We start from the raw sequence: 26662 nt of genomic DNA on the forward strand, positions 1-26662 counted from the left end.
CATTTGTATTAAACATTTCTTAATGGAGAAGCATTCTTCTGAGGGTGTTAGGATAAGTTATTCTTGTGCCTCTATAGTCAGTTGAATTTCTCAATGAAATAACTGTTTATTGTACTAATATATATATATATATATATATATATATTTAGTATATATTTTTTTGAATACTTTATTTATAAATTTTCAAACTCACAATTTCCAGTAATCAATCACAAATTACAGTTATCAATAATGTACAAAATTTGCTGTTGAGTCCAAGCCATTTTCCCCCCTCTTCCCCCTGCCTCTTAACAGACCACAGTTATGGATTTCATTCAAGACATCCTCAACAAAATTAGGGAACACATCAGGGATTTGTCATGGCCCAGGCACCTAGGCTGTAACCTTTTTTTTACTTGATTGGGATGGAATGGACCCCCCCCACCACTCCCTTAGAAGGATAGATGGGGAAGGCAGGGCGGTGAGACTTGCAGGTCCACACTTTAACTGTGCTCCTATGAAATTTGCGGGTCCACACTTTAACTGTGCTCCTATGAAATTTAAATATGGTTGCCAAATTTTAGTAAGTTTTTTTTCCTGAAGTTGTAGGTAATTTTCTCCAGGGGAACACAGCTTTGGATTTCTGTATTCCAGCACGCAATGCCGAAGTAGGAGTCAGATTTCCAGGTTACCGCTGTGCACTTCCTGGCCACTGCCAATGCGATCATTACGAATTGGATTAGGAATTTGGACGGCTTTATCTTGAACCTTATGCTTCCCAGTAGGAATAGCTCTGGGTCCTGTGGGGATTCTTTGCCTATGTTTTTTGTTCTAGGGCTTGGCCTAATTCCACCCAGAAGGGTCTCTCCTTGGAATATGTCCAGGTTGTGTTCACAAAGGTTCCAGTTGCAATGCCACAACTGAAGCATTGGTCTGAAATTGCTGGTTTAGCCTGATTCAATTTTTTGTGGTGTCATATATAGCTGGTGGAGAAAATTATACAGCACCAGCCTATACCGCGTATTAATAATAGCAGTCATGCTGCTCTGACAATCACTGCTCATCGATTATTGTCCTAAGTCTGACTCCCACCTTTGCCTTGATTTGTGAAGGCCCAGTTTAGGGCCCTGTGTTTGGAGCAAAAAATACATCCCGAAATGAGCTTCCATGTGTTCCCCTTTCAAATCAGGGTCTTTATATCACTGCACATCGGTAAGATCATGGATGGACCTAATTTGTCCCTCAAGAAAGATCTTACCTGAAGGTAGCAGAGGAAAGTCTTATTTGACAAGTCATGTTTATTTCAGAGTTACTCAAATTACAATAGTTGCCCCTGCTCGTAACAGTCCTTGATACATCTGATCTCCTTTCGGCAACAGGTGTCTAGGATCTTGTTGTCTACCATCAATGTGACTATTCAGTCGGACATTTTTGAGGATGAATTTAGTATATATTTGAAATAATTGCAGAGTAATATTTCTGTAATTGAGAGATCCAGGTATTCTGTTTTTGAAGCAAGTTTGTTTGATTATTTTCTGTTCACTGAAAACAGCAGAGGCAGGAGAGCAAAACAGGTGAGGAAGGTGATGAAAAGATGGTCTGTGTTTCATTTGCAATTGAAACACTTGCTTTCTTTCTAAGTTTTCCTGCATTTAGGGTGTGTAGTCCTGTCTAAATGTTGTATGCTGCAGTAAGATCCCTTCTGGTTCAAATCTGCCACAGCCTGTAAGGAGTTTCTATGTTTTCCCCAAGTCTGCGTAGGTTTCTTCTGGGTTCTCCAATTTCTTCCCACCCTTCAAAAATTGTAAGGATTTGCAGGCTAATTGGTGTTTATATAGGTAGCACAGGCTCGTGGGCTGGAAGGGCCTGTTACCGTGCTGGATGTGTGCCTAAATTTAAAATTTAGTATAACCCTAGTCAATTCAGTTTTTCTTCACGCGTCAGTTATGCTGTCCTAGAATCAGTCTGGTGAACCTTTACTTCACTCCCTTAATAGCAAGAATGCCCTTCCACAGATTACCAAACCAAAACTATACTTGATGCTGAAGATGCGGCCCCTCACGCAGGCCCTATACAACTGCAATAAGAATTCACTGCTTCTATAATACAAAATTCTCGCAATAAATGCAAATATGCTGTTTCATCACCATCTGCCAATCTTCAATGACTGATACACCATGACACCCAAGTCTCATTGCACTTTTCCTTTTCCTAATTTCCCACCCTTTCAGATATTAAACTGCTTGTCCATTGTTGCCACCAGAGTGGATTACCTCATATATATCGATATTATACTGTATCTGCCATGTATTTGCCCACTCTCTTAATGTGACCATGTCATCCTGCAGCCTTTTGGAATCTTCCTCAGCCACCCAGCTTTGTGTCATCTGCAAAGTTACGTTTTACATTTTGTTCCTTCGTCTGGGTCATTAATATACTTTGCAAATAGCTGGGGTTTTAGCACTGAACCTTGTGGTACCCTGCTAATAATTGTCTGCTGATCTGTAAAGAACCCATTTAATACCTGCCTACCAACCAGCTTTCTATCCATGTCAATACATTACCTCCTTTCCCATGTTCTCTAACTTTGCACATCCATCTCTTTTGGGGGACTTTATCTCACATCACATTAACTGGTTTAAAACCATTGTGCATTTTACTGGATGCATCCTCAAGCAAGGGTATATGTAGAAGATCCACAGACAGTTGGGTGACACTGACTACACGAGGCACGTGTGGCACAGGATCAAGATGATAACAGGTCAATTTTGTGAGTTGAGAACAATGACACCTCCCTTCCAGATAGACTGAACATTCTTCTGTGCAGGGTTTGATGAGAAGAACAGGCTGCCAAAGAAAGCTCTGTGTCCCTCTGATAAACAGCCATGGCCAAGGTGAGGAGAGCCCTATCAAAGGTGCACCCACTGTTTGTCTCACTCATTCATGAACAAAGCAGACCTAACAATTGTTAGGTCTGCTTTGTTCATGAATGAGTGAGACAAACACCAGGCTGAGTCGAAATCAGGGTTCTTTGTTCTTTATTACCGGATTGTAACACTTGCGACTAACAAAGTTAGTCGGAGAATGCATTCTGCCGTTATCAGCAAAATGGTGATTTTTTATACCCTTGGATACATGCTTAGAACATCATCATATCATTACTTGTCCAATGACTAAAACTGTTGCTATCCTTTCCCTGCTAGCTTCCTGCCTCTCAATCCATCAATGTCTCTCTTATCTTGTAAGTACAAGGATGCATTTACATCTTGTTACAGCCCTGTACATTCCCATCTCATGATGTTTTACCTAACAGGAGTACAAGGACACCTCCCCTTCTTGTTACTGCCCTGTACAGGGTAACTCCCTACACATTCCCATCTCATGATGTTTTACCTTACACCACACAAAACAACTTTTTCCCTGGAGAACAGGTGCGACGTTTCCAAATTCGGGATCAAAAGTATCTTTGTGGTGTCTCAAAGGGTCGTCTTTTGTTATAATCTTGATGACACTGTTGGAGCTGGATCTGGCGATGCAGCCATGAATCAGCAGCGTGAGCAGGAGTGGGCTGAGCACTCAGCCCTGAGGTGTGTCAGTGCTCAGCATGATGGTGCTTGACGTTCTGTTACTGACCTGGATAGAGTGTGATCTTTCCCTTAGGAAGGCCAGGATCCAGTTAAAGAGTTGGGGATTGTGTCTATCAAACAGTCTATCAAAAAGCTTCTCATTCAAAGAGAACGGGCATTTTCCGTTCAAGAGAACAAAGTTGTCTACACAAGTGTCACCCATTCCTTCAAATAAATAAATATCAGGTCTCCAATAACATACCTGGTCGGGTACTGAAGGACTGCACAGACCAATTGACAGAGATCTTAACAGACATCTACAACTGCAGCAGCCCATTGTTCCGGCAGGGTTCAAGACAGCTATCATCTTCCTGGTACCCAAGAGGGTGACAATGACAGGCCTCAACGACTACCGCCCTGTGGCACTGACCTCCACCATTATAAAATACATTGAGCGTCTAGTTATAGAAAGCATCAAAGCACACCTCCCAGAGACACTGGACATTTCAATTTGCCTATAGAAGAAACCATTCCGCAGACACCTTGTCACTTTGCTTTGTCCTGACCCACCTGGAGAACAATGCCTCATATGCCAGGTTGCTGTTGATTGACTTCAGCTCATCATTCAACATGATCATTGCGCAGAGATTAGAGGAGAAGCTGTCCTCGCTGAGACACAATCCCCAACTCTTTAACTGGATCCTGGCCTTCCTAAGGGAAAGATCACACTCTATCCAGGTCAGTAACAGAACGTCAAGCACCATCATGCTGAGCACTGACGCACCTCAGGGCTGAGTGCTCAGCCCACTCCTGCTCACGCTGCTGATTCATGGCTGCATCGCCAGATCCAGCTCCAACAGTGTCATCAAGCATGCAGATGCCACAACAGTAGTTGGTCTCATCACCAACAACCATGAGTTGCACTCCAGAGAAGAGGTAGAAAATCCTGGGAAATGGTGTGAGAGTAACAACCTGAGTCTCAATGTGGACAAGACAAAGGAGATGCTTTTAGACTTTAGGAGGACCAGGAATAACCACTCTCCACTACATGTCAACAATTTTTAAGTAGAGAGTGGAGAGCACCAAGTTCCTTGGAATTCACTTAACTGATGACCTATCATGGACACTCAACATCTCCTCACAAATCAGGAAGGCACAACAGCAACTACTTCCTGAAAAGACTGAAGCAGGAAAGCTACAGGCCACCATTATGTCAACCTTCTATAGGAGCTCTATTGAGAGTGGCCTAGCCAGCTGCATCACAATGTGATATGGTTCCTGCAGAGAAATGGATCGGAGGTCAATCCACAGGACCATAAGAGTTGCAGAGAGGATCACTGGAGTCTTTCTCCCCCCACACCCATTCCCCCACCCCAAAACCACTATTGACATGATTTACCAGGATTGTTGTCTGAAGAGGGTGCGCAAAATTATTGGACCCCTTCCATCCTGCACACAGCATCTTTCAGCTGCTCTCATCAAGGAAGAGATATGGGAGTATCAGACCCATCACCACCAGGCTGAGGAATGGGTTCTTCCCAAGGGTAGTGAGAATGGTGAACGACCAAAGGAACTGCTCACACTAACCATCTGAGGCTCTTATGAAACAATATTTTGTTTATTTGTATACAGCAGATGAAATACTTCTCCTGAATATGTGTTGCTTGTCTATGTGAGTTGTGTTTGCATGTTTTGCACCAAGGACCAGAGAATGCTATTTTCCAGGGTTGTACTTGTACAATTAGATGCCAATAAACTTGATTTAAAAAGGTGCACATCCCATCATTTCTGTGTCAACAATTAAACTATAATCTCAGTACAGTTGTTGCCATCGTTACCATCTGCTTGCAGAATTTATTCACTTTTAATTTGAATAAGCATGGACTTTCGCTGCTGCTATATATAAAAAAACCCAGAAAATAAAGAAAAACTAAAAATGTGTCTGTAGAGAGAGAAGATATACATTCCATCATCTCTGTGTCAACCATTTGTATTTTTGTTATCAGTGGTTGCCACTGTCCTCTTCATCCAGAATTTATTTTCCTTTAGTTCAAGTAAGCATTGACTTTTGCTACTGCTTTGAGCAAAAAGAAAATAAGGATTTTACAAACATCTATAGAGAAACATCCTCTGAGCCACCAGGAGAAACTTAAAATTTGCTTCTGCACTCTTGTGAAACATTGGATGCTTTAAAAAGTCCACAGATAAAGAAATTTATCTTAAATTTCCTGCAGTTTTAATTTCATTGCCTTCTTCTTTGACCACAAACCTAGAAGGCTGTTTAATATGTTAGGCATTTACATTGAACAGTGATTTGTGTTGTTTACTCTGGAATTTCAGTGATGAATGTGTCTTTTTGTTTGAGTCATGTTCGCTTCTAATCTTCAGGGTTTCAACAAACATCTGTAAAGATGCCTGAACATATTTTTAAAAACAATGCAGAAATAATAGCTTTGTATGATTATGTGTGTGTGTATATAGAGCACTGTGAATGGATTGTAAAACAAAAAGAAAATAATCCAACTCAGCCAAAGCATCTGATGTGTCCTTGGGACTAGAACATAAGATTTAGGGTTAATCAATTACCTGATTTATTGATTTTGAATACGTCTGAATGGGCTGTACAGATGATATATTTGAGTTACAAATCTGCATAATTTTTGATACTCTGTTATGTAACTTCTGGTGTTCTTCTGTGCCCAGTTCCCCAAAGGTTCATGAAGACTTGTTAAAGAACATTGCTGCTTCTCAGCCTCGGAAATCCTCAACTGCAGCCCGTACTGACAGAGTGTGGCACTTTGATGAGGAATACATTCCAGACAGTACAAAACCAGCTTCTTTGGGTTCTCCTGACCATGGTGATGGTATTGTTAGTAGTGGCTTTGTAGCACTCAATTTAAGCTCCTGCAGGCAGGAGGTTGACTCCAAGGAGTGGGTCATTGTGGATAAAGAGCGTGATCTCCAGAATTTCAGGGCAGACGGACATCAGAGCCAGAAATTAACCAGTCCAACTGGACGAACAGATGACGAAGAGCCAGAAGTTTTAGCAGAGGATTCTCCACAGGCTGAAGGACTAAAGTTAGTCGAAGCCATTTCAAGCAAAAGTATGGGATATCCAAGGTCACCAGAAGCAGGGAAAGAACAGGTATCAGTAATTAAAAACAAGTGTTTGTGTAACTATTGAATTGCATCATTTATTTAGATAAACATGTTTAGTTTTTCTTTTGAAGACACCCTTTGAAAGGATTGATACTAATTTGCCCATCCCATCTGTCTTTGTCTGTGTGTGTGCCATTGTTTCTTTGTGTTATTTAACAACACCAAATGAGTATATGCCTTTATCAGATTCTTTGCTATTCTGCTGGAAGTTTAAAATTCAACTTGTGACATAGATGATTACAATTAAAAAGCCAGAACTGGAATATTTCCACAATGCATGTTTGTTGGGTAGTTCAGCCGTCAGCAAGTCTGCAGCATTTGATATGGTCATTATTGTCAGATATCATTATTGTGTCATATAAAACCCTCATATAAAAAAAGTATAGAGGGTCGATGGAGGTATTAGTGATGGTTTCCTGTAGAGTTATAGAATTAACAAAGGAATTCCCCAGAGCATTTGTTTGTCAGCCATGTCAATTCAGTAAATAGTTAAGTCTATTCATACATGTCAGAATTGACTCAAGGAAACAAATATATTTGAACACACTTGTTTACTATTTTATTGAATTTGAATTTTCAGTCTTGAGCCTTTTCCAATTTAATCACTCTCTGAGTTTCTATTAGTTCCACGGATCCCTGGACATTCAGGATTGAAAAATCCACTGCCACCCTCAGCTATGACTACTGTACTTACAATAATTTGTTTTTAGTACTCTTCATTCTCATTTCATTAAGCTTGAATTTAAATAACCAATTAATAGCAACCAGTGTTGCCAATCTTGATAAAAATCATGGGATTCCAAAAGGTAAACCTGCAAGATGAGAAAAAGCAACCACAAAGGTCCATCATTTTCCCAGTGATTAGAAATTGTTGCAGCTTTTGATCATCTGTCTTTCCTGTTTTTGACTTGTTACAGCTGCATCTGGCATTGAGCAGTGAGGAAACCCACAGAATGGCATATTCGCCAATTGTATGTTTTCCACTCTAACAGCTTATCACTTTACATTCTAATACCCTTCATTTTATGAATATTTATTCTCTTTTTGAGGCCTTTTTGATTGTCATTCTAGAGTTTATCTCTAGCTCCCATTCCTTGAATGCCTGTGATTCGACCAGTTCTGGACTCTCATCATTCTAAGAACCAAAACCTCAACTTTTAGCAATTTAGGGTTCAAGAAATTAATCTTCTGTATTGCTTATTTTAATTCATACCTGAAAACCGTTGCCAATCTTTTGGGCACCTGTTCTCGTATCTCTTTTTGACTTGTATCAATTTTTCTTCTGAGCTCCATGCAAGTTTTTCTTTGGGTGAGAACCTACATAAAAATGCAAGCTTTTATTTTTCTATAAAGTAACACATTTTTGCTGAATCGAGGTGGGCTGGTGGATTATTTTACGGTAATGTGCAGATTATTATAATCATCTTTGAAGTGCTTTATGTCAAACTAACATTAATTTGAAGCATTTGAAATCTATTAAATTAAATAATAAATAAATCATGGGGACTATTATTTTAAATACAAGCATGATAAAAGATGTTGCTTGATTGGTCACAAGATTATCTGCTGTGAAACCCTTCTCTAGCCATAAGGTGGATTGATTAGGTGATTAAAATTACTACTGTGTGATGGAGAGACCTGTAACTGTTTGAATGGGTTAACTTTAATTGGGTCCTTCAAACAGTGCTATGCTTTTCCTCCAAGCCGCCAGTAGCTTGACCTTCATTTTTAATGGTGGTTCAGAGGGTGGAAAATCAATGCAGGACTTAACCTGAGAACCTTTGAAGGGGTAGCAGCTGGAATGTGCATGAGTTGCAGGATCATTAGCTGAACTGTGAATTAAAGAATATTACAGATGGATTTTCCCGTTGTCTTAAACAGGAAGAGAATCTTTTGAAACCTAAATGTATTCTGCTTACATACTACATTATTAATATACCCGAGGTCAAAGAGCAGACGACCAACCATTTATGTCCATATCTATCCTATCTACATTTACTGTATAGATTTTTTTAAGTGAAGTATAAAACATAAAGAGACACAACCTTGCATTTTCCTTCTCTATCAAATATTATTTAGCCATACTAAAAACATCTGTTTAAATAAGCATGATTTGACTCTGATTTCATAATGGTTGCCAGGCTTTTCCATGAAATGTTAGGAAAACTGGTGCCTTTGTCTTTAGGTTCCCCACAAAATTTGTTAACTACAGCTCTCTAGGCTGGCACAGCTAGTAGAACCACTTCCTTATAACCATATAACCATTTACGGAGCAGAAATAACTGTAGTGAATTGAGTTTGATCCTGACTTTGTGTGCTGTCTGTGTGGAGTTATACAGTCATAGAGTACGAAAACAGGCCCTTAGGCCAACTTTCCCACACTGACCAGAGACTTTGCTATATCCCTCCAAACCAGCCATTCTCAACCTTTTTTTGGCTATACACCCCTGCCCACAAAGGACTCTGCTCAAAGTTTATGGGCCCCCTTCCCTGTGAAACAGTCAAGTTTTGGTTCCTTTGATCTTCCTTGCCTATCCAACTACATTAAAAAAAAAATTAAAAATATTTATGTGGCGTGAAGTGAAAAAGAAACAAGGATTTTACTTAAATATGTTATAGGTTCGGGGGGGGGGTGTAATAGGCCCCTGTTGAGAATAGCTATTCTAAACCCCACCTTACCAATGTATCTGTCCATTTATCTTAAACATTGCAAGAGTAGTTGCCTCAACCACCAGCTCTGGTAGCCCATACCATACATTCACCATCCTCCATTCCAAAAAATAATTATCCCTCTGGTTCCTGTTAGATCTTTTTTCACACACACATTCACAGCCTAGTTCTCAGGTTACGATTCCCCTACTCTGGGTAAAAGATTCTTTGCGTTCACCCAATCAACTCCTCTCATGAGTTTGTACTAATGAGATCATCTCTCATCCTCCTACACTGCAATGAATAAAGCCCTAAGCTTGCTCAAAGTCTTCCACCCCCCCCCCCCCCACCACCACCTGCCCCGCTTTCCAAGTCCTGGCAACATTCTCAAACCTTCTCTGCACCATCTTCAACTCAATATTTTTCCTGTAGCCTGGTGACCAAAACTGAATGCAATATTCCAAATGGAGCCTCACCAACATCTTGTACATCTGCAACATCTTCCCAACTTTTATCTTCTTTTTCTTTGGCTTGGCTTCGCGGACGAAGATTTATGGAGGGATATGTCCGTCTGCTGCAGGCTCATTGGTGACTGACAAACACAGGCACGGTTGTAGCGGTTGCAAAGGAAAATTGGTTAGTTGGGGTTGGGTGTTGGGTTTTTCTTCCTTTGTCTTTTGTCAGTGAGGTGGGCTCTGCGGTCTTCTTCAAAGGAGGTTGCTGCCCGCCGAACTGTGAGGTGCCAAGATGCATGGTTGGAGGCGATATCAGCCTACTGGTGGTGGTCAATGTGGCAGGCACCAAGAGATTTCTTTAAGTAGTCCTTGTATCTCTTCTTTGGTGCACCTTTTGTGGCCAGTGGAGAGCTCGCCATAGAACACAATCTTGGGAAGGCAATGGTCCTCCATTCTGGAGACGTGACCCACCCAGCGCAGTTGGGTCTTCAGCAGCATGGATTCGATACTTGCAGACTCTGCCAGCTCGAGTAATTCGATGTTGGTGATGAAGTCATTCCAATGAATGTTTTATACTTTTATTTTTTTTTTCTTTGGCTTGGCTTCGCGGACGAAGATTTATGGAGGGGGTAAAAGTCCACGTCAGCTGCAGGCTCGTTTGTGGCTGACAAGTCCGATGCGGGACAGGCAGGCACGGTTGCAGCGGCTGCAGGGGAAAATTGGTTGGTTGGGGTTGGGTGTTGGGTTTTTCCTCCTTTGCCTTTTGTCAGTGAGGTGGGCTCTGCGGTCTTCTTCAAAGGAGGGTGCTGCCCGCCAAACTGTGAGGCGCCAAGATGCACGGTTTGAGGCGATATAGGCCAATGTGCTGAAAACCTTTTTAACCACCCGATCTGACTGTGACACCATTTTCAAGATACTCAGTACCTGTACCTCTGGATCCTTCCGCTCTACAACATTCCCCAGATCCATACTATTCACTATGTATGCCTGACCCACATTAGACCTTCTAAAATGTAAAACTTTTCTCTGTATTAAATTTCATCAACCATGGCCCTCCTGTCCAACTGATCAAAATTCTGCGATAATCTTTGGCGACTGCCTTTACTATCTATAATGCTAGACATTTTAATGTCATCTGCAGACTTGGTATTCATGCTATGTGGATTTTCACCTAACATTTATATAGCTGACAAATGACAATATCCTCTTCAACCAACAACAGGACACCTGTTCCTCCTTTACCCCCCCCCCACCTCTGCCTTTCCTGAAGCAACTGTACGCTGGAATGTTGAGCTGTGAGTTTTCTCCTCTCTTAACTATGTTTTTGTAATGACTACCACATCCTGGTTGTGTGTTTATCCATACCATTAGTTCACTCGGCTTACTTGACAAGCCTCTAGCATTAAAACAACAGTTCTTCCTCACTCCCTGCCTTTCTCTTGCCCACTAAACATTCTCTTGTCACCTTCCATACCAACCTCTAACCTGCCATTGTTCTGCACATGGTCCCACTCCTCCTTCTTGTCAATCTAAATTAACCCCCCACCCCACCCCCACCAATGTGCACATTCTCCCTGTGATCACATGGGTGTCCTCCACGTGCTTTGGTCTCCTTCCACATCCCAAGGTTAATAATCTCTGGAAAATTGCTGCTAGTGTGTAGCTGAGGGGTGGAATCTGGAGGGAATTGATGGGCATGCAGGGCGAATGAAGTACGATTTGTGTTAATGGATGTTTTAAGGTTGGCTCAGATTTGGTGGGTACAGAGCCTGTTTCCAAGCTATGTGACTCTGATTGTAATATTTTCCAGCAATGGCAATCATGCTTTTGGTCTCACTGTACTTCTCACCTTTCTATTTCTGTCACTTTAAGGTGCTCCTTAAAACTTCACCCTTTGAAATTTGTAATCATAGACATTCGCATAATAAAGGAGACCATTCAACACATCGTGTGCATTTCAGCTAAAAACTGAGCTATTTTTTTTTACATAGAATGCTTTTTCTTCGTTCTGAAGTGTCTCCCTACCTTCTGGATTGGCCATTCACACAAAACTACAAATATCCACATCACACCTCAAGCTTAGAATACCTGAAGTGAGGTATTTATGTAGGCTTTGTGTCCTATTCTTTTGCTGTGGATCGCCTGCAGTTCAGTTTAGACCTCAGGTGTTCTGTACAAAATATGTAGGAGTGCAAGAGGTAAAATTTTGGAATGTTACGATCTTTTTACACAGACTGTGTTCCAGAAATGTGGGAATTATTTCCTGGAATGCAGCGGCTCTGTAAAAAAAAAACATAATTAACATCTCTTTCACTTCCCATAGACTTGAACATTGAGGCTCCATGTGCTTCCAGATACATTTAAATTTCAGGTTTGTTGCCTCCACCACCCTTTCAAGCAGTGAATTCCAGACTCCCATTAGTCTAGGTGATAAATCTCTTCTCATTTCACCTCTACTCCCTTCAATAAACTTCAATCAATGTCTCATGAGTGGCGACCTCTGTGCCAAGGGAAATATTTACCAACAAATTAATGCACACCAGTTAAGCCGCCCTTCAGTCTTTTTTCACCAAAATCAAACTTTAGCTTGGGTATTCTTTCTTTACGATAATTCTTCAGTTCTGGCAACATCTTTTAAAATTTCCTCCATATGCTCTAATGCTGTCTCATTCTTGTGTGTAATCAAAACTGCAGATACTATAGAAGCTGTGGCCTATTAATGGTGACATAACAACTGCACTTGTACTCTCTGTCTTAGCTATTAGAAGCAAGTCTTATTCCTTGTTAGCAATTATATTTACCTGTCATGGCCCCTTCAGGGATTTGTGCATGTTTATTCCAAGAAGATAAACTGTTGTCTATACTCCTATTTTTCATGTATTCCCTTTGCTTGTCCCAAATTTATTAACTAATTCTTTTCAGGAATGAATTCCAGTTGCCATTTTTAGTTGCATTCAACTAATCCAGTACATCCCAGACCATTTTGAGTGATTTAAAAAAAATAGATTTTATTTTTGATTTTACAGACTCGTGGATTTCAAATAACACAGAAGAACATTCGTCCCCTTTTATACCGAGTCTTTTTCTCACCCCCCCTCCCCCACCTGAGCAAACTAACAAAACAAAAAGAGACAATACCAAAAAAAACTTGGGGGTGTGTTGACTGGGTCTCAGAGTTATTTCTTCAATCTTGCATTCTGGAACTGGCGCGAACTTACCATCCACTGCTTTTAAAGAAAGGAAGTGGGGGGGGTGGGTGGGTAATTATACCTGCATTCCGATGTACTGCAAGTACAGTTGCCATATTTCAACATGCGTATCATACCTCTTGCCCAGATTAGGTGATTTTCTCCAGGGGACACATGCTCCAACATGTGGTGCTCAGCTGGGAGTCATTTCCTGGCCACAGCCAGGACAATCTTTACAAACTGAATTTGATATTTGGACAATCTCAAACTCATGTCCGTGATGTTCCCCAGCAAGAACAGCTCTTGGTCTTGCGGAAAGTCCACCCCTGTGATTTTTTTTTCCCCGCCATGATATCCCCTAGATTACTCAAAGAGTCTTACCTTGGTCCATAGCCAAGTTAAATGTTAAAAAGATTCCCATCTCTACGCCGCATCTAAAACACAATTCTAAGATTTCTGATTTTACCTTGTGTAATTTTTGCAGCATAAAATACGGAGACCTAGTTTCATGTCCTCATTTTGGAACAGGAGATACATAGCAGAGATAAATTTACATGTGATCACCTTTTGAATTAGAGCCTCCATGTGATACACACTGGCAGGCCTAAATTATCCCTCAAAGAAAAATTTTAATTGAAGATAGCAGAAGATGATCTTATTTAATATAACAAATTTGTTTTTTAATTGCTCGAAAGATATGAGCTGCCCCCTTCTCTTAACAGTCCTCAATATACCTGATCCCTTTCTGGCGCCAGGTGTCCAGGATCTTGTTACCCATGGGCATAGGAATTAATTTATTCTGGGCTAGGGGCATTTTAGAAGACAACTATCAATTATCTGATTTATCTTTTGCCATATTTGTATTATTTATTTTAATATCAGGCTGTCTGTTTTCCCCAATACTAATTTAATATCCCATTTATATACAAGCTCTCCTGTCATCTTCTCTCCTACTGTGTGTTGACCAATTTTGTGCTCAGGAGAGAATAGCATATCCCTCAAAGAGTGAGTTAAAAAATCTCGACTGGGCTGGCCAATAGTATTTTTTTGAAGTCTGGGTGCCTCATTCCCCCAGACTATAGTCCCAAGTTAATTTCTCCATGAGACTCTAGTCACCTTATTCCTCCAAAGAAATTGCCTAGCATTCCTGTTGAATGTTTTTTTTAAAAAAAACTCTGGGGCAATGGCATGGGCAAAGATTGGAAGAGATATTGCAGTTAGCATCATGTTCATTTTAATACAGTTAACCTTGCCCATTCAATGTTATGGGCAGGTTCTCCTCAATCCTTCCAAGCAGAGGAAGATAATTCAGTTTATATAGATTCTGTAAGTTATTGTCAACCCTTATCCCCAAATACTTAATCCCCTTTTGTGGCCACTTGATCTTACTTTCCAGCTGATACTCTTTATAGTCTCCTTTTGTTAGTGGCATTATTTTGCTCTTATTGTAATTGATTTTGTATCCTGAGATTTTCCCATAATCTTCCAGTGTGGTTTGCAACTTGGCCAATGACCCCATTGGTTTCATCAAGTATATCAACACATCATCAGCAAATAAATTAATTTTGTGTTCTTCCTGGCTAACTCTTAATACCTGGGTCTTGGCAGATAGCTTCTGCCAGCGGTTCAATAGTCAATATGAATAGAGCCAGGGGCAGTGGACAACCTTGTCTACTCGACATGGTTAGTGGGAATGCTGGAGATATTTGCCTGTTGGTAAAAATTTTGGCCCTGGGTTTATGATACAATGCCTTGATCCAATTTATGAATGATTGCCCCAACCTGAACTTTTCCAGCACTTTAATCAAGAAATGCCACTCTGGCCTGTCAAAAGCCTTATCTGCATCCAGAGTCACAGTTACGCTTGTCCATGCTTAACTGCACCAGATGTATTATATTAAGTAATCTATTTTTATTGAATGCTGATTGCCTTTTCTGAACACACTCTGCCTGATCTGGGGTTGTTAACTTGGGCAAATATCAAGCCATATGGCAATTATCAAGTCAATCTATTTGTCAAAGCTTTGGCTATTATCTTATAATCCATATTCAGAAGGAAGTCCTGTAAGAAGACGACTTCAATACATCCCTATCCTTTTTTGGAATCACCATAATTATTGCTGTTGAGGAAAAACTCCAGGAGAATATGGGTCTCAGCGCCTGGTCCACCTCTTCCATGAGTAGTGGCATCAAAAGATCCTTAAACTCTCTGTAAAATTCAGGAGGGAACCCATCCTCCCCCGAAGATTTATTAGCTGTAGCGACCTCAATGCTTTTCCTATTTCTTCCTCAGAAAAGGGAGTATCTTATCCTTTCTGATCCCCTGCGTCCAAGTTTGGCAATTCCAATTTAGATAAGAATTCACCCATTTTTCAAAATCACCCATTGATTCAGATTTATACAGTTTATATAAAACTGTCTAAATATTATATTAATTTCCTTTGGCTTGTATGAAATCCTGCCTGTCCCATTTTGAATCACATTAATTGTCTTGAGGATTCTTCCGCCCTCCACTGCCAAGACCGGACTTTATGGGCTCTCTCTCCCCCAGCTCATAGTACCTTTGATTAGATCTCAATATTGCTTTTTTCTATTTTATACGTTTACATTGTGTTGAACTTGAGCTTTTATTTTGTTAATATTCTATACTTTTCCTCATAGCCCGACTTTTAGTTGTCCTTTTCCAATTGGGTTATCTATTGTTCCAATTCATTAATCAACCTCGTATATTCTTTCTTAATACCTTTTGTGTATACAATTATTTGACTTCTCAAGCAAGCTTTTTAGCATATCCCATATCATAAATTTGTTGGCAGTAGAGGTACAGTTAGTCTCACAGAACATTTCTGAGCTCTGATGTAACTACAGAATTCTTGTTCACTCAAAAGCAATGGGTTAAGGTGCCACCTGTACAATGTGGTTTGTGTATCCGGCATAACAATAGTTAGGGTCAAGGGTGAATGATCTGATAACAACCTCACTATGTACTTGGTTTCTACGATCATACCCTCTAACTGGGCCAAAGCCAATAATAAATCATAAATCAATCTTGGTGTAGGAGTCGTGTTGTTTCAAGTAAAAGGCGTAGTCCCTCTCGGATGCCACCGCCTCCAGGTGTCCACCAAATTTAATTCCTTCACAACTGCTTGTTTTAAATAGCTCTGCTATGAGGGAAAACTTCTATCTATCCTTCCTATGTTTCTCCTAATTTTGTAAATCTCTATTAGGTGCTTCCTTTGAGTCTTCCACTCCAAAGAAAACAGACCCAACCCTTCTCTTCTGTCCACTTAACTGAAATGTTCCATCCGTAGGGAACATGGTGAATCTCCTTTGCACCCTCTCCAGTGTAATTATACGCTTCACATGGTGTGGCAAGCAGACCTGTACACAATACTCCAGCTGTAGCCTAACTAATGTTTCACGAAGTTTTAAAATGTTTACGTATAAATAAATTACTTCCAGCACGGTACAAGTTGAATCCAGCCATTTAAACCTGTGACACCCAATTATACCCAAATTAACCTTCAACTCCATACGTTTTGGAAGGTGGGAGGAAACCCACACAGAAATGGGAAGAATGTACAGATTCCTTACAGTTAGCCCTGGATTTGAACCTGCAATATTGTCATTGTAATTGCATCATGCTAATTTCTATGCTAATCACACTGCCAAGAGCTTCCCTGCTCTTGTTCTGTGTTCTGGCTGATGAAGGATCCCCATATGCTTTCTTCATGTGCTGTCACCTCCATGGATATTTTTGTATTCTGAAGACCTCAGTTCTTCAATGTTCCTAGAAGCTCTACCTTCATTGTAATTTATGAATTGGCACAATAAGAGATTAACAACAATAATAATAAAATAGAACAATTATAGCAATATACTCTAATAAAAGTCGTGTGAATGTGGTCTCTGTCTCTATCTCTCTCTCCATTTAATATTTCGGACCATGGGTAACTGAAACCACAGAAAATTAAATCGCGAAAATGGGGACCACTGTATTTGGAAATTCTCAATTAAATTGCCTTCTAAAATGTTCTTACTGTGTTACAGGAAATTTTGTCTTTTGAATGAACTTTATTTTAAAGTTTTACTACTAGTATTTACCAGTAATTGCTAACAAATATCAAAAAACCTTCCTGTTCTTGACAGTACATTTAGAATCATTAAATACTAGATTTTTTTTGTTAAATACATTGTTGCTGTATTTTAACTGGCTTTGGAAGATGAAATGATAGTAAAAATAATTGGAACGAGAAATGAAAGTGAAGATGTTTTTCATGATGCAGCAATTGGCAATCTCCCAGTGGTTCATTAAAACCAGTCACAGCTCAGGCTTTGCTGTGGCCACTGTGTCATTCAGCTCAAGAGAGGGTAACATAAATGGGCTTGAGTTATTAATACATATTTAAAAACAAGATTGAACTTGGATATTGTACCTTGACATTTTGAACTCTTAAGCTTGAAAATGAAGAGTGGTCACTTGAGGGAGTTGCTGATCCATAGGCCCTTGAGTAATTAGTTCCCAGCAAAAAAAAATAGAGACTTAAATGGCAGGAAAGAAATCCTCTAAAAAGAGGTGCATGCCTTCAGTCCTGTATCATTTGCTTTTTAACAGAGCAGTTATTCATCCATTAATAACAGAGCTCTATTACTTGTTTTATTTTGAGTTGCGAAGTAATGTGTGGTTGATTGTACCCTTGAACGAACTTGTCAGTATCATTGTTTTCCATTGTGAACACTAACATCATTCTAGTCGAAATTCTACTTCAAGGGAATGTTTGAAAGTACATGAAAATGAAAGTGTGCATGTGTTCTTGGTGTGCTTGTATTTTTCATGTATGCGAAGAGTAGACTTAACCTTGAATTCACCAATATTCCCATCCATATGTTCTCACAGTTGAACACAACTCATTTGCCACATCCCAACATTCCAAGGATGCAGGGTCCCCTTCGATCCCTGAACCCTGTAGTATTGTTATCCTCTGATTCGGATCCACTTCACAGGAAGCAGTCAGATTTGCACAGGAGCCAGTCAGCTGAGAACAGTTCACGCACCCCTGGTCGCAGGCAGCTACCCTTCATTCCAGGCAACACCAAGCTGCCTTCTATCATTCGCATCTCCAAAGCTCAGCTTCAACAGGTGAACCAATAGATTCTCTTGTTTGCAGTATTCTCGACTGTAGTTCAGTCTTTTTAAACTATTTTAGCATTGTATTAATTTATTTTAAATCCATCTGTCAGATTTTCGTGCCAAAAATATATTAACCATTTTATTTCATTAACATTCTGGGAATGTGAGGATTAAGGAACAGCCATCTATGTTTTGGAGAATGTTTGCAGATATTAACAACCAATTGGAGAATGCCATTGAGGTTTGTTACAATAAAACAATTTTTTTTCTTAGGAATGTTAATTTTGAAAATGTTTCATTTGTTAGAATGTTTCTCATTAAAATAACTGCTGTCTGGCTCTTGAGAACTGGAAAACTAACTGGTGTTTATAACAATTCTGACAGTGGGCAGAAATACAATGGTTTGCCATATACGCAGCTGGTCTATTGAAATTGCTATTTAAGAACCAGTACTTAACCTTCCATTGGAACTAAGTTAGAAAGCAGGCATCTTCATTGTTGCAGAGGCATGTGTTCTTGTTTGGTGAGGTGAAGGGAACAAAAGGATCTATTGTGAAAGGATGGGATTGAATAGACATTGATGCAAATGGTGGAGGTGCTGGTTGAGAGAGAAGATGGCTTGTTAGTTATGGTTGATCTGTTTGAAGGAAAGAAAAAAGATGAATGAAAATGGAGGAGAGAAAGAAACAACATTAAAGCTGGAACTGAAAGATCCAGTACACAGCAATTGCTGGGAATTAGAACGGAGGTGAATCTATGGAATTCATTGACCTGACAGATGGCATATGCGATTTTAAAGTAGAGGTGGAGTTTGGGCTTCAGGTCTAGGAGGATGATGCATGGGGGCGGGGGGGGGGGGGGGGGGTGGGCAGGCACGCATTGCTGGATTCAAGTGTACAGATTACTGTAGCAGGATTTCAGCACCCCCTCTTGGCCAGCACCACCATAAATTGCAAACAGTTTCTCCTGGTCTATACCCTACTCCAGCAATACTCTTGTTCTCTCCACCTTCCTCCTCTTCTGCAACTGAAAATCACACCATTTGATGAAAGGACATAAACCTAAAACCTTAACTCATTTCTCTCTCCACTGGTGTTCGCTGACTTGCCTAGTGTCGACATCACTTTCTGATGATTCCTTTGTTCTTTATCTTTTCCAACAAATCTTACATTGGTCACTGGATCAGAGGAAGCTCATTCATTGAATATTACAAAGCTATGAACTCTGTTGGTGAATTTCTAGATCTAATTTTCAGCCAGTATAAGGTTAAAAGTAATATTCAGGTTTAGGACTTGGTGTCCACTTGGGGAAAAATGCTCCATCCATAATGCAAAAGTAATTCAATTATTTTTCAGTCCTGATATTCTGCAAAAGTATAACATTGCACTTCCAGCACAATCCATTGTCAATACAACATACTTTAGAGCAGGGGTGTCAAACTCAAATTCACAGAGGGCCAAAATTAAAAACTTGGACTAAGTCGAGGGCCGAACTAAATATTTATTGAAAATTTTCAACAACATCTGCATGTTTTATCTTCTTTCAACATATGTAATGTTAAACTTTTTCTTATTAAAATAAATGTTTAATAATAGTTTTGGATAAACTCTTTCCAGAAGCATTAACAAATGAGAAATAAAATATTCAATAAATAATATTTCTCTATAGAGGATTTGTCAAATGTTGCTAGTGTGCTGTCGAATAGTAAAATCTGAGGGCTATTGAGAATGTGGGAGAATAACATGATTCCTGAAACAATCAAATGGGTGACTGATTGTGGGCATGAACTCTAGCAGGGTTATTTGCCATGCCCTTTTTCCATTGGTACAGATATCCTTTGATTTACACACTTTTCAAGTTTTATGCCTAATGAGCTTGTATCCAGGTGCAGGACCATTTTATACAGGAATATATTTATCACTGTGACATGAAACTATTGGAAGATCGTTTTATCCTGAGATTAAAGTTCATAATCCTTACTCAGGCCTGTGTGCAGGAGGGCGGGGTTTGCGGGCGATCGGGGTTTGCGGGCGATCGGGTTGGACAACGACAGTGCGGGGGCATCGGCTCTCGCTGCAGGGCGGCATCTCGGCGGATCAGCGGCCCCGTCACCGTGAGTCGCGGGTCGGCCTGCGGCAGGGAGGGGGAGAGGGCAATGGTCCTGGCGAGGTCAGGCCCCCCCCTGAGTTTATGCCGGACCCCCCTTGACCTGCTGTGTTTCTCCCGGACTCCCCTTGACCTGCTGAGTTTCTGCCGGACCCCCCTTGACCTGCTGAGTTTCTCCCGGACCCCCCTTGACCTGCTGAGTTTCTCCCGGACCTCCCTTTACCTGCTGAGTTTCTCCCGGACCCCCCTTGACCTGCTGAGTTTCTCACGGACCCCCTCCCCTTGACCTTCTGAGTTTCTCCCGGACCCCTCCCCCTTGACCTGCTGAGTTTCTCTCGGACCCCCCTTTGACCTGCTGAGTTTCTCCCGGACCCCCTTTGACCTGCTGAGTTTCTCCCTTCTGGTGTTTTTACGAGAACCACAGACTTCGCTCATACATTGATGAGGGGGATCAAGGGCCAAACATTGTCAGGTACCTCTCTGCTGGATAAAGGATACGGTTTAACCCGCTGAGTTTCTCCAGTGTTGGGTTTTCACGAGGTAGAGTCAAAGCTCCGAAGGGCCTGTTTCTGATTTGTAATGTTCTACGGACCCTGCTCTTCTTTCCGTGCCGGTGTCCCAGGACCTTTCCAGGGCAGTCTCCGCGCTCAGGACCGCGCTGGGATTCCAGTCAGCGGTGGAGGAGCAGGTGAGCGCGGCTAATCCCGATCCAGCCCACGCCACTCCCGAGATTGGCGGGAGGGGGGGTTCCACCCTACCTGCCCGACCAGCCTCGTTCTCCACGTGTACTCCGGGCACCCGCCGCTGGTCCAGTGGGAAGGCGCAGGGCGGGTGGCGGCCGGTGCCCCCATCACCCGGCGGGGAGATCCAATCTTCCCTCCAGCATCCCGACTCCATCTGCAGCTCCAAGAAACGCTGTGCCACTGGGGTTCCGGGCGCTGGGAAGCGGCCTTGGCTTCCCCTGACACCGGCCAGGCCGCGCTGCGGTGGGCAGGGGGACACGACAGTGTGTTTATAAAACCACCCACCACTACTTTTCAAGGACCAGGATTTTTCTCTCTCTCTCTCTCTCTCTCTCTCTCACCCTGGGACACAGCGGTTACTGTGCATGCGCTATACTGGCGCGGCGGCCAGCGGGCCACCTCTAATACATTTTTGATATGATCTTGCGGGCCAAATATAATTATATCACGGGCCAAATTTGGCCCGCGGGCCAGAGTTTGACATGTGTGCTTTAGAGAGAGTTTGGCCGGAAGCATGGGGGAAAGATGCAGCGAGGGTTCTCAGGAATGCTCAGAGAACCATTGGCATTGGCTCATAGAATGTATTAAATAGAACTTTCCCAGTACTCCTGAGAGAGTGTGTTAGTCTCCCAGCTACTGGACTGTTCTTGAATAAAATCAATTTCTGTTTTCTAATTTTAGCTTTTTGAAGCACTGTATTGTAAACATTTGGCACTGAATGATAGCAGCAAATGTAAGATTCACATAATCTAAAATGTTAATACGGTTCTTAAAATGTGAAATGCAGTGCATCTGGAAAGCCTAAAGGGTGTAGCACAATGAAATGCATATCATGTCTTAAGTGGGATGTACAAGAATATGTAAAATTATTTCAGCTCCAAATCAAGAGGTCAGATTCTTTGAAGATCTTATATTTGTTGATACAGTTTTATTAACTATGTTTACAATTGGGTAAATGCTGGAATTGCAACCAACATCAACTCTTTAAAGGTTCACATTTCCAAACTGTGGTAAAATTTTAAGATTCATTTCCTTTATGGTCATGCATAAAATGTTAAAAATACACAACATTTGACAATTTTTGCTTGCCATGAAGGCATACAAAAAATGCCACTAGCATAGCTTTGGCATAGTTTTCAGCACCTGAGGCCCCATTGGGAGCCTTTCTTGCCCTCAGTTTCCCCTTGAATCCTGATCCTGATTCCAATGAGTGGTCTCTAGTAGCTCGCAGCCTTTGTGAGTACTGTGGCTGACAATCTCTAGTCTCCTGTGTTCTGTGAGGTTCCTTCAGCCACCAAGCCCCTCGCTAGTCTGCTGTCTTGTCACCTTCCCTACAGGGTTAACTTTCCATCATCATCATCTTGGCAGGGCATTTGGGGGAGGGTGTTCTCCGATTTGGTGCCCTTCACTCGTCTGCTGATCCCCTGGAGTCCGCAACTCTTCATGGTTCATTGCCAAGCAGAGGTACTGCCAGCTGGACCACATTCCTCTGTGGTTTCTCGATGTTTGAAAAATCACCAGGCCCTTTACAGGTTGTGTAAAGCCTGTATGAAGCTGTTGGCATTATGATCGAATGGTGAGACACCGCAGAGGAGTACTGTCTCCACTCGTCGCTATTCTGTATCCATAGTAGCGGGCAGCACTTCCGTTATCCAAATATTGCAGTAAAATGCAATACAGCAGCTGGTAACTTCTTCATCTTAATTCATATTTCTGTACGCCAGGGCCCACTGTAAAGGTGTGTCACTGGGATCATATTTTGATTCCCTTGCAAAGATTGTGATTCAATCTATACTGTGGGTTGGTATTGAGGTAAAGCAGATAAATGTCTGGAGCTAAGTTAGGGGAATTTAGATATTCTGATCACAGAGCATGCCAACTTGTTTGTGATTGCCAAAATTGTACAGTTCAAATACAGCTTTATTATGTATACACTAGTCCTTTTTTTAAAAAACTGCTGGATATAATGAAGTTGGTCAATTTATGCTGCCGTGAATAATGTGAATTGGTCCTCAATACTTGAATTCTCTTCTAATTTAAACCTCCAGTCGATAAGTAAAAGACATTGTGGATACTAATTATGGTAGTGTTTTACTGCTTGATTTGGCTCTGGATGAGCTTGTACAGTGGGTAGAATAATTTGCAGTGATATGCTGAAGAGACTCAGCTGGTCAGGCAGCATCCCAGGGTAGAACTGGTCAGTCAGTGTTTTGGGTTGGGACCCTTTATCATTTGTTCTTCAGTTCAATGATGACATACCTAGCCATTTAGGAGAGAGACAAGATGTTTAAAATTTTGGATGCTGTCTTAAAAATATAGAATTTTTACGCTTCTCCTGTTGTTTCTCTCTTGCAAACTATGCAAATGGCTTTCTTCCCAATGGTCTGTTGCTTCTGGTTGGTATTTTGGGGGAAAAAATTCTTTTGGTTTGGATATTGGTCATGGCTATTTTTAGTTTTATACCAAGCTGATAAATAAACTACTGATCATTGAACATAGGTGTGCCTTAAAAAAAAATCTACCCTTGAATTTACAGTGCCCTCCATAATGTTTGGGACAAATAAACATTTTTGCTTTTTTTGCCCCTGTGCTCCATTTTAAAATTTGTAATCAAACAATTCACATGATAGAAGGGCATATTCTAGATTTTATTCAAGATTATTTGTATACATTTTGGCTTGACCATGTAGAAATTTCAGCACTTTTTATACATAGTCAGTCCCTTTACTTCAGTGAACCATAATGTTTGGGTCATTTGGCTTCACAGGTGTTTGTGAGTACTCTTGTTTAATGACTTCACTGGTGCAGGTATAAGAGGACTAGGCTTGCTTCTAAGTTTTTGATCTCCTTTGGAGTCTATAGTTGTCATTTTTCAACATGAGGACCTGAGTTGTGCCAATGAAAGTCAAATGAGCCATTACGAGGCTGAAAAACAAGAATAAAAGAGTAAGAGACATCGCCCAAACCTTAAGATTATCATAATCAATTGTTTGGAACATCATTAAGAAGAAAGAGTGCACTGGGGAGCTTAGTAATTGCAAAGGGACTGGTAGGTCAAGGAAGATCTCCACTGCTGAGGACAGAAGAATTCTCATCATCATGAAGAAAAATCCTCAATGCCTATCTGATAGATCAGAAACGTCCTTCAGCAGGCATGTATGGATGCGTCAATGACTACTGTCTGCACAAGACTTCATAATCAGAAATACAAAGGCTGCACTGCAAGATGCAAACCACTTGTTAGCCACAGAAACAGGATGGCCAGGTTAGTTTGCCAAAGAGGCTGCAGAATTCTGGAAAAATTGTCTTGTGGACAGATGAGACCAAGATCAACCTGTATCAGAGTGATGGCAGGAGCAAAATGCATAGAAACATATGTGCTGAGGTTCAAGCAAATGTCTCCAAACTCTTTGGACAGCAAGGCAATGATCCCAAACGTACTGTTAAAGCAGGGACCCCTTCATGGAATCCTTGACCCCTCATCAACCCCCAGACATGGAATCCCTCTCCCGGAGACATTCAGTGCCCGGTGGCAGCCTCTTCCACTGGCCAGTGCTGTCACTTTCCCCCTCCCCCTGGCCAATGCCCCACACCCCCAGATAGCGCCGCCACCTCTCCCCCACCACCAATATACAAAGAACACACACCGCTCTGTCCTCACTCCCTCGTCCTCCTGTTCACACTCAACTTATTAAAAGGCCAAAGCCAAATACCATGTGGCGGCCACCACACAACAGCTCTTGCAAGAGGTTGCCACCCTTGCCATTGGCACAGTTTTCTGTTTATCAACCCCCAGGCATTTATCGACTTCTTGTATAGTCCATCGATACCCAGGGGTCCATATCAACCTCTATGGAGGCCCCTATGCTAAAGCCACAAAGAAGCTTTTTAATACTAAAAACTGGAAAATTATTGTATGGCCAACTTGGTCTAAATCTAAATCCAATTGAGCATGCCTTCCATATGCTGAAGAGAAAACTTAAGGGGACAAGTCGCTGAAACAAGCTTGAGCTGAAGATGGCTGCAGTAGAGGCCTGGCAGAGCATCACCAGAGATGTATCACAGACTTCAAATAGTCATTACATGCAAGGGATATGCAACAAAGTACTATACATGACCACTTACATGCTATTGCTATATCCCAAATATTATGGTGCCCTGAAATGAGGGGACAATGTATTAAAAGTGCTGTAATTTCTGCATGGTCAAACCAAAATGTATACAAATGCTCGTTAATAAATCTGGAATGTGCACTTTAATAATGTGAATTGTTTCTTCTTTCTTTGGCTTGGCTTCGCAGACGAAGATTTATGGAGGGGGTAAAAGTCCACGTCAGCTGCAGGCTCGTTTGTGGCTGACAAGTCCGATGCGGGACAGGCAGACACAGTTGCAGCGGGTGCAGGGGAAAATTGGTTGGTTGGGGTTGGATGTTGGGTTTATCCTCCTTTGCCTTTTGTCAGTGAGGTGGGCTCTGCGGTCTTCTTCAAAGGAGGTTGCTGCCCGCCAAACTGTGAGGCGCCAAGATGCACGGTTTGAGGCGATATCAGCCCACTGGCGGTGGTCAATGTGGCAGGCACCAAGAGATTTCTTTAGGCAGTCCTTGTACCTTTTCTTTGGTGCACCTCTGTCACAGTGGCCAGTGGAGAGCTCGCCATATAACACGATCTTGGGAAGGCGATGGTCCTCCATTCTGGAGACGTGACCCACCCAGCGCAGCTGGATCTTCAGCAGCGTGGACTCGATGCTGTCGACCTCTGCCATCTCGAGTACTTCGACGTTAGGGATGAAAGCGCTCCAATGGATGTTGAGGATGGAGCGGAGACAACGCTGGTGGAAGCGTTCTAGGAGCAGTAGGTGATGCCGGTAGAGGACCCATGATTCGGAGCCGAACAGGAGTGTGGGTATGACAACGGCTCTGTATACGCTTATCTTTGTGAGGTTTTTCAGTTGGTTGTTTTTCCAGACTCTTTTGTGTAGTCTTCCAAAGGCGCTATTTGCCTTGGCGAGTCTGTTGTCTATCTCATTGTCGATCCTTGCATCTGATGAAATGGTGCAGCCGAGATAGGTAAACTGGTTGACCGTTTTGAGTTTTGTGTGCCTGATGGAGATGTGGGGGGGCTGGTAGTCATGGTGGGGAGCTGGCTGATGGAGGACCTCAGTTTTCTTCAGGCTGACTTCCAGGCCAAACATTTTGGCAGTTTCCGCAAAGCAGGACATCAAGCGCTGAAGAGCTGGCTGAATGGGCAACTAAAGCGGCATCGTCTGCAAAGAGTAGTTCACGGACAAGTTTTTCTTGTGTCTTGGTGTGAGCTTGCAGGCGCCTCAGATTGAAGAGACTGCCATCCGTGCGGTACCGGATGTAAACAGCGTTTTCATTGTTGGGGTCTTTCATGGCTTGGTTCAGCATCATGCTGAAGAAGATTGAAAAGAGGGTTGGTGCGAGAACACAGCCTTGCTTCACGCCATTGTTAATGGAGAAGGGTTCAGAGAGCTCATTGCTGCATCTGACCCAACCTTGTTGGTTTTCGTGCAGTTGAATAATCATGTTGAGGAACTTTGGGGGACATCCGATGCGCTCTAGTATTTGCCAAAGCCCTTTCCTGCTCACGGTGTCGAAGGCTTTGGTGAGGTCAACAAAGGTGATGTAGAGTCCTTTGTTTTGTTCTCTGCACTTTTCTTGGAGCTG

At 41.8% G+C, this 26662-nt stretch overlaps 1 protein-coding gene across 11 annotated transcripts in view; it reads left to right on the forward strand.

Moving 5' to 3' along the window:
* Positions 1–26662, forward strand: part of LOC138753854 (tau-tubulin kinase 2-like) — a 250204-nt gene that overhangs the window by 200016 nt on the left and 23526 nt on the right. For 10 of the 11 annotated variants that reach the window (XM_069917342.1, XM_069917348.1, XM_069917343.1 and 7 more), the window contains 2 exons: positions 6249–6690; positions 17894–18136. In XM_069917342.1, the coding sequence (XP_069773443.1) occupies positions 6249–6690; positions 17894–18136 (685 nt within the window). The remainder of the gene's footprint in view (positions 1–6248; positions 6691–17893; positions 18137–26662) is intronic. The other variant, XM_069917349.1, reaches the window with a different exon arrangement.

This window comes from Narcine bancroftii, chromosome 2 (assembly GCF_036971445.1).
Source record: "Narcine bancroftii isolate sNarBan1 chromosome 2, sNarBan1.hap1, whole genome shotgun sequence".
In the NCBI taxonomy this organism is placed as follows: Eukaryota; Metazoa; Chordata; class Chondrichthyes; order Torpediniformes; family Narcinidae; genus Narcine; species Narcine bancroftii.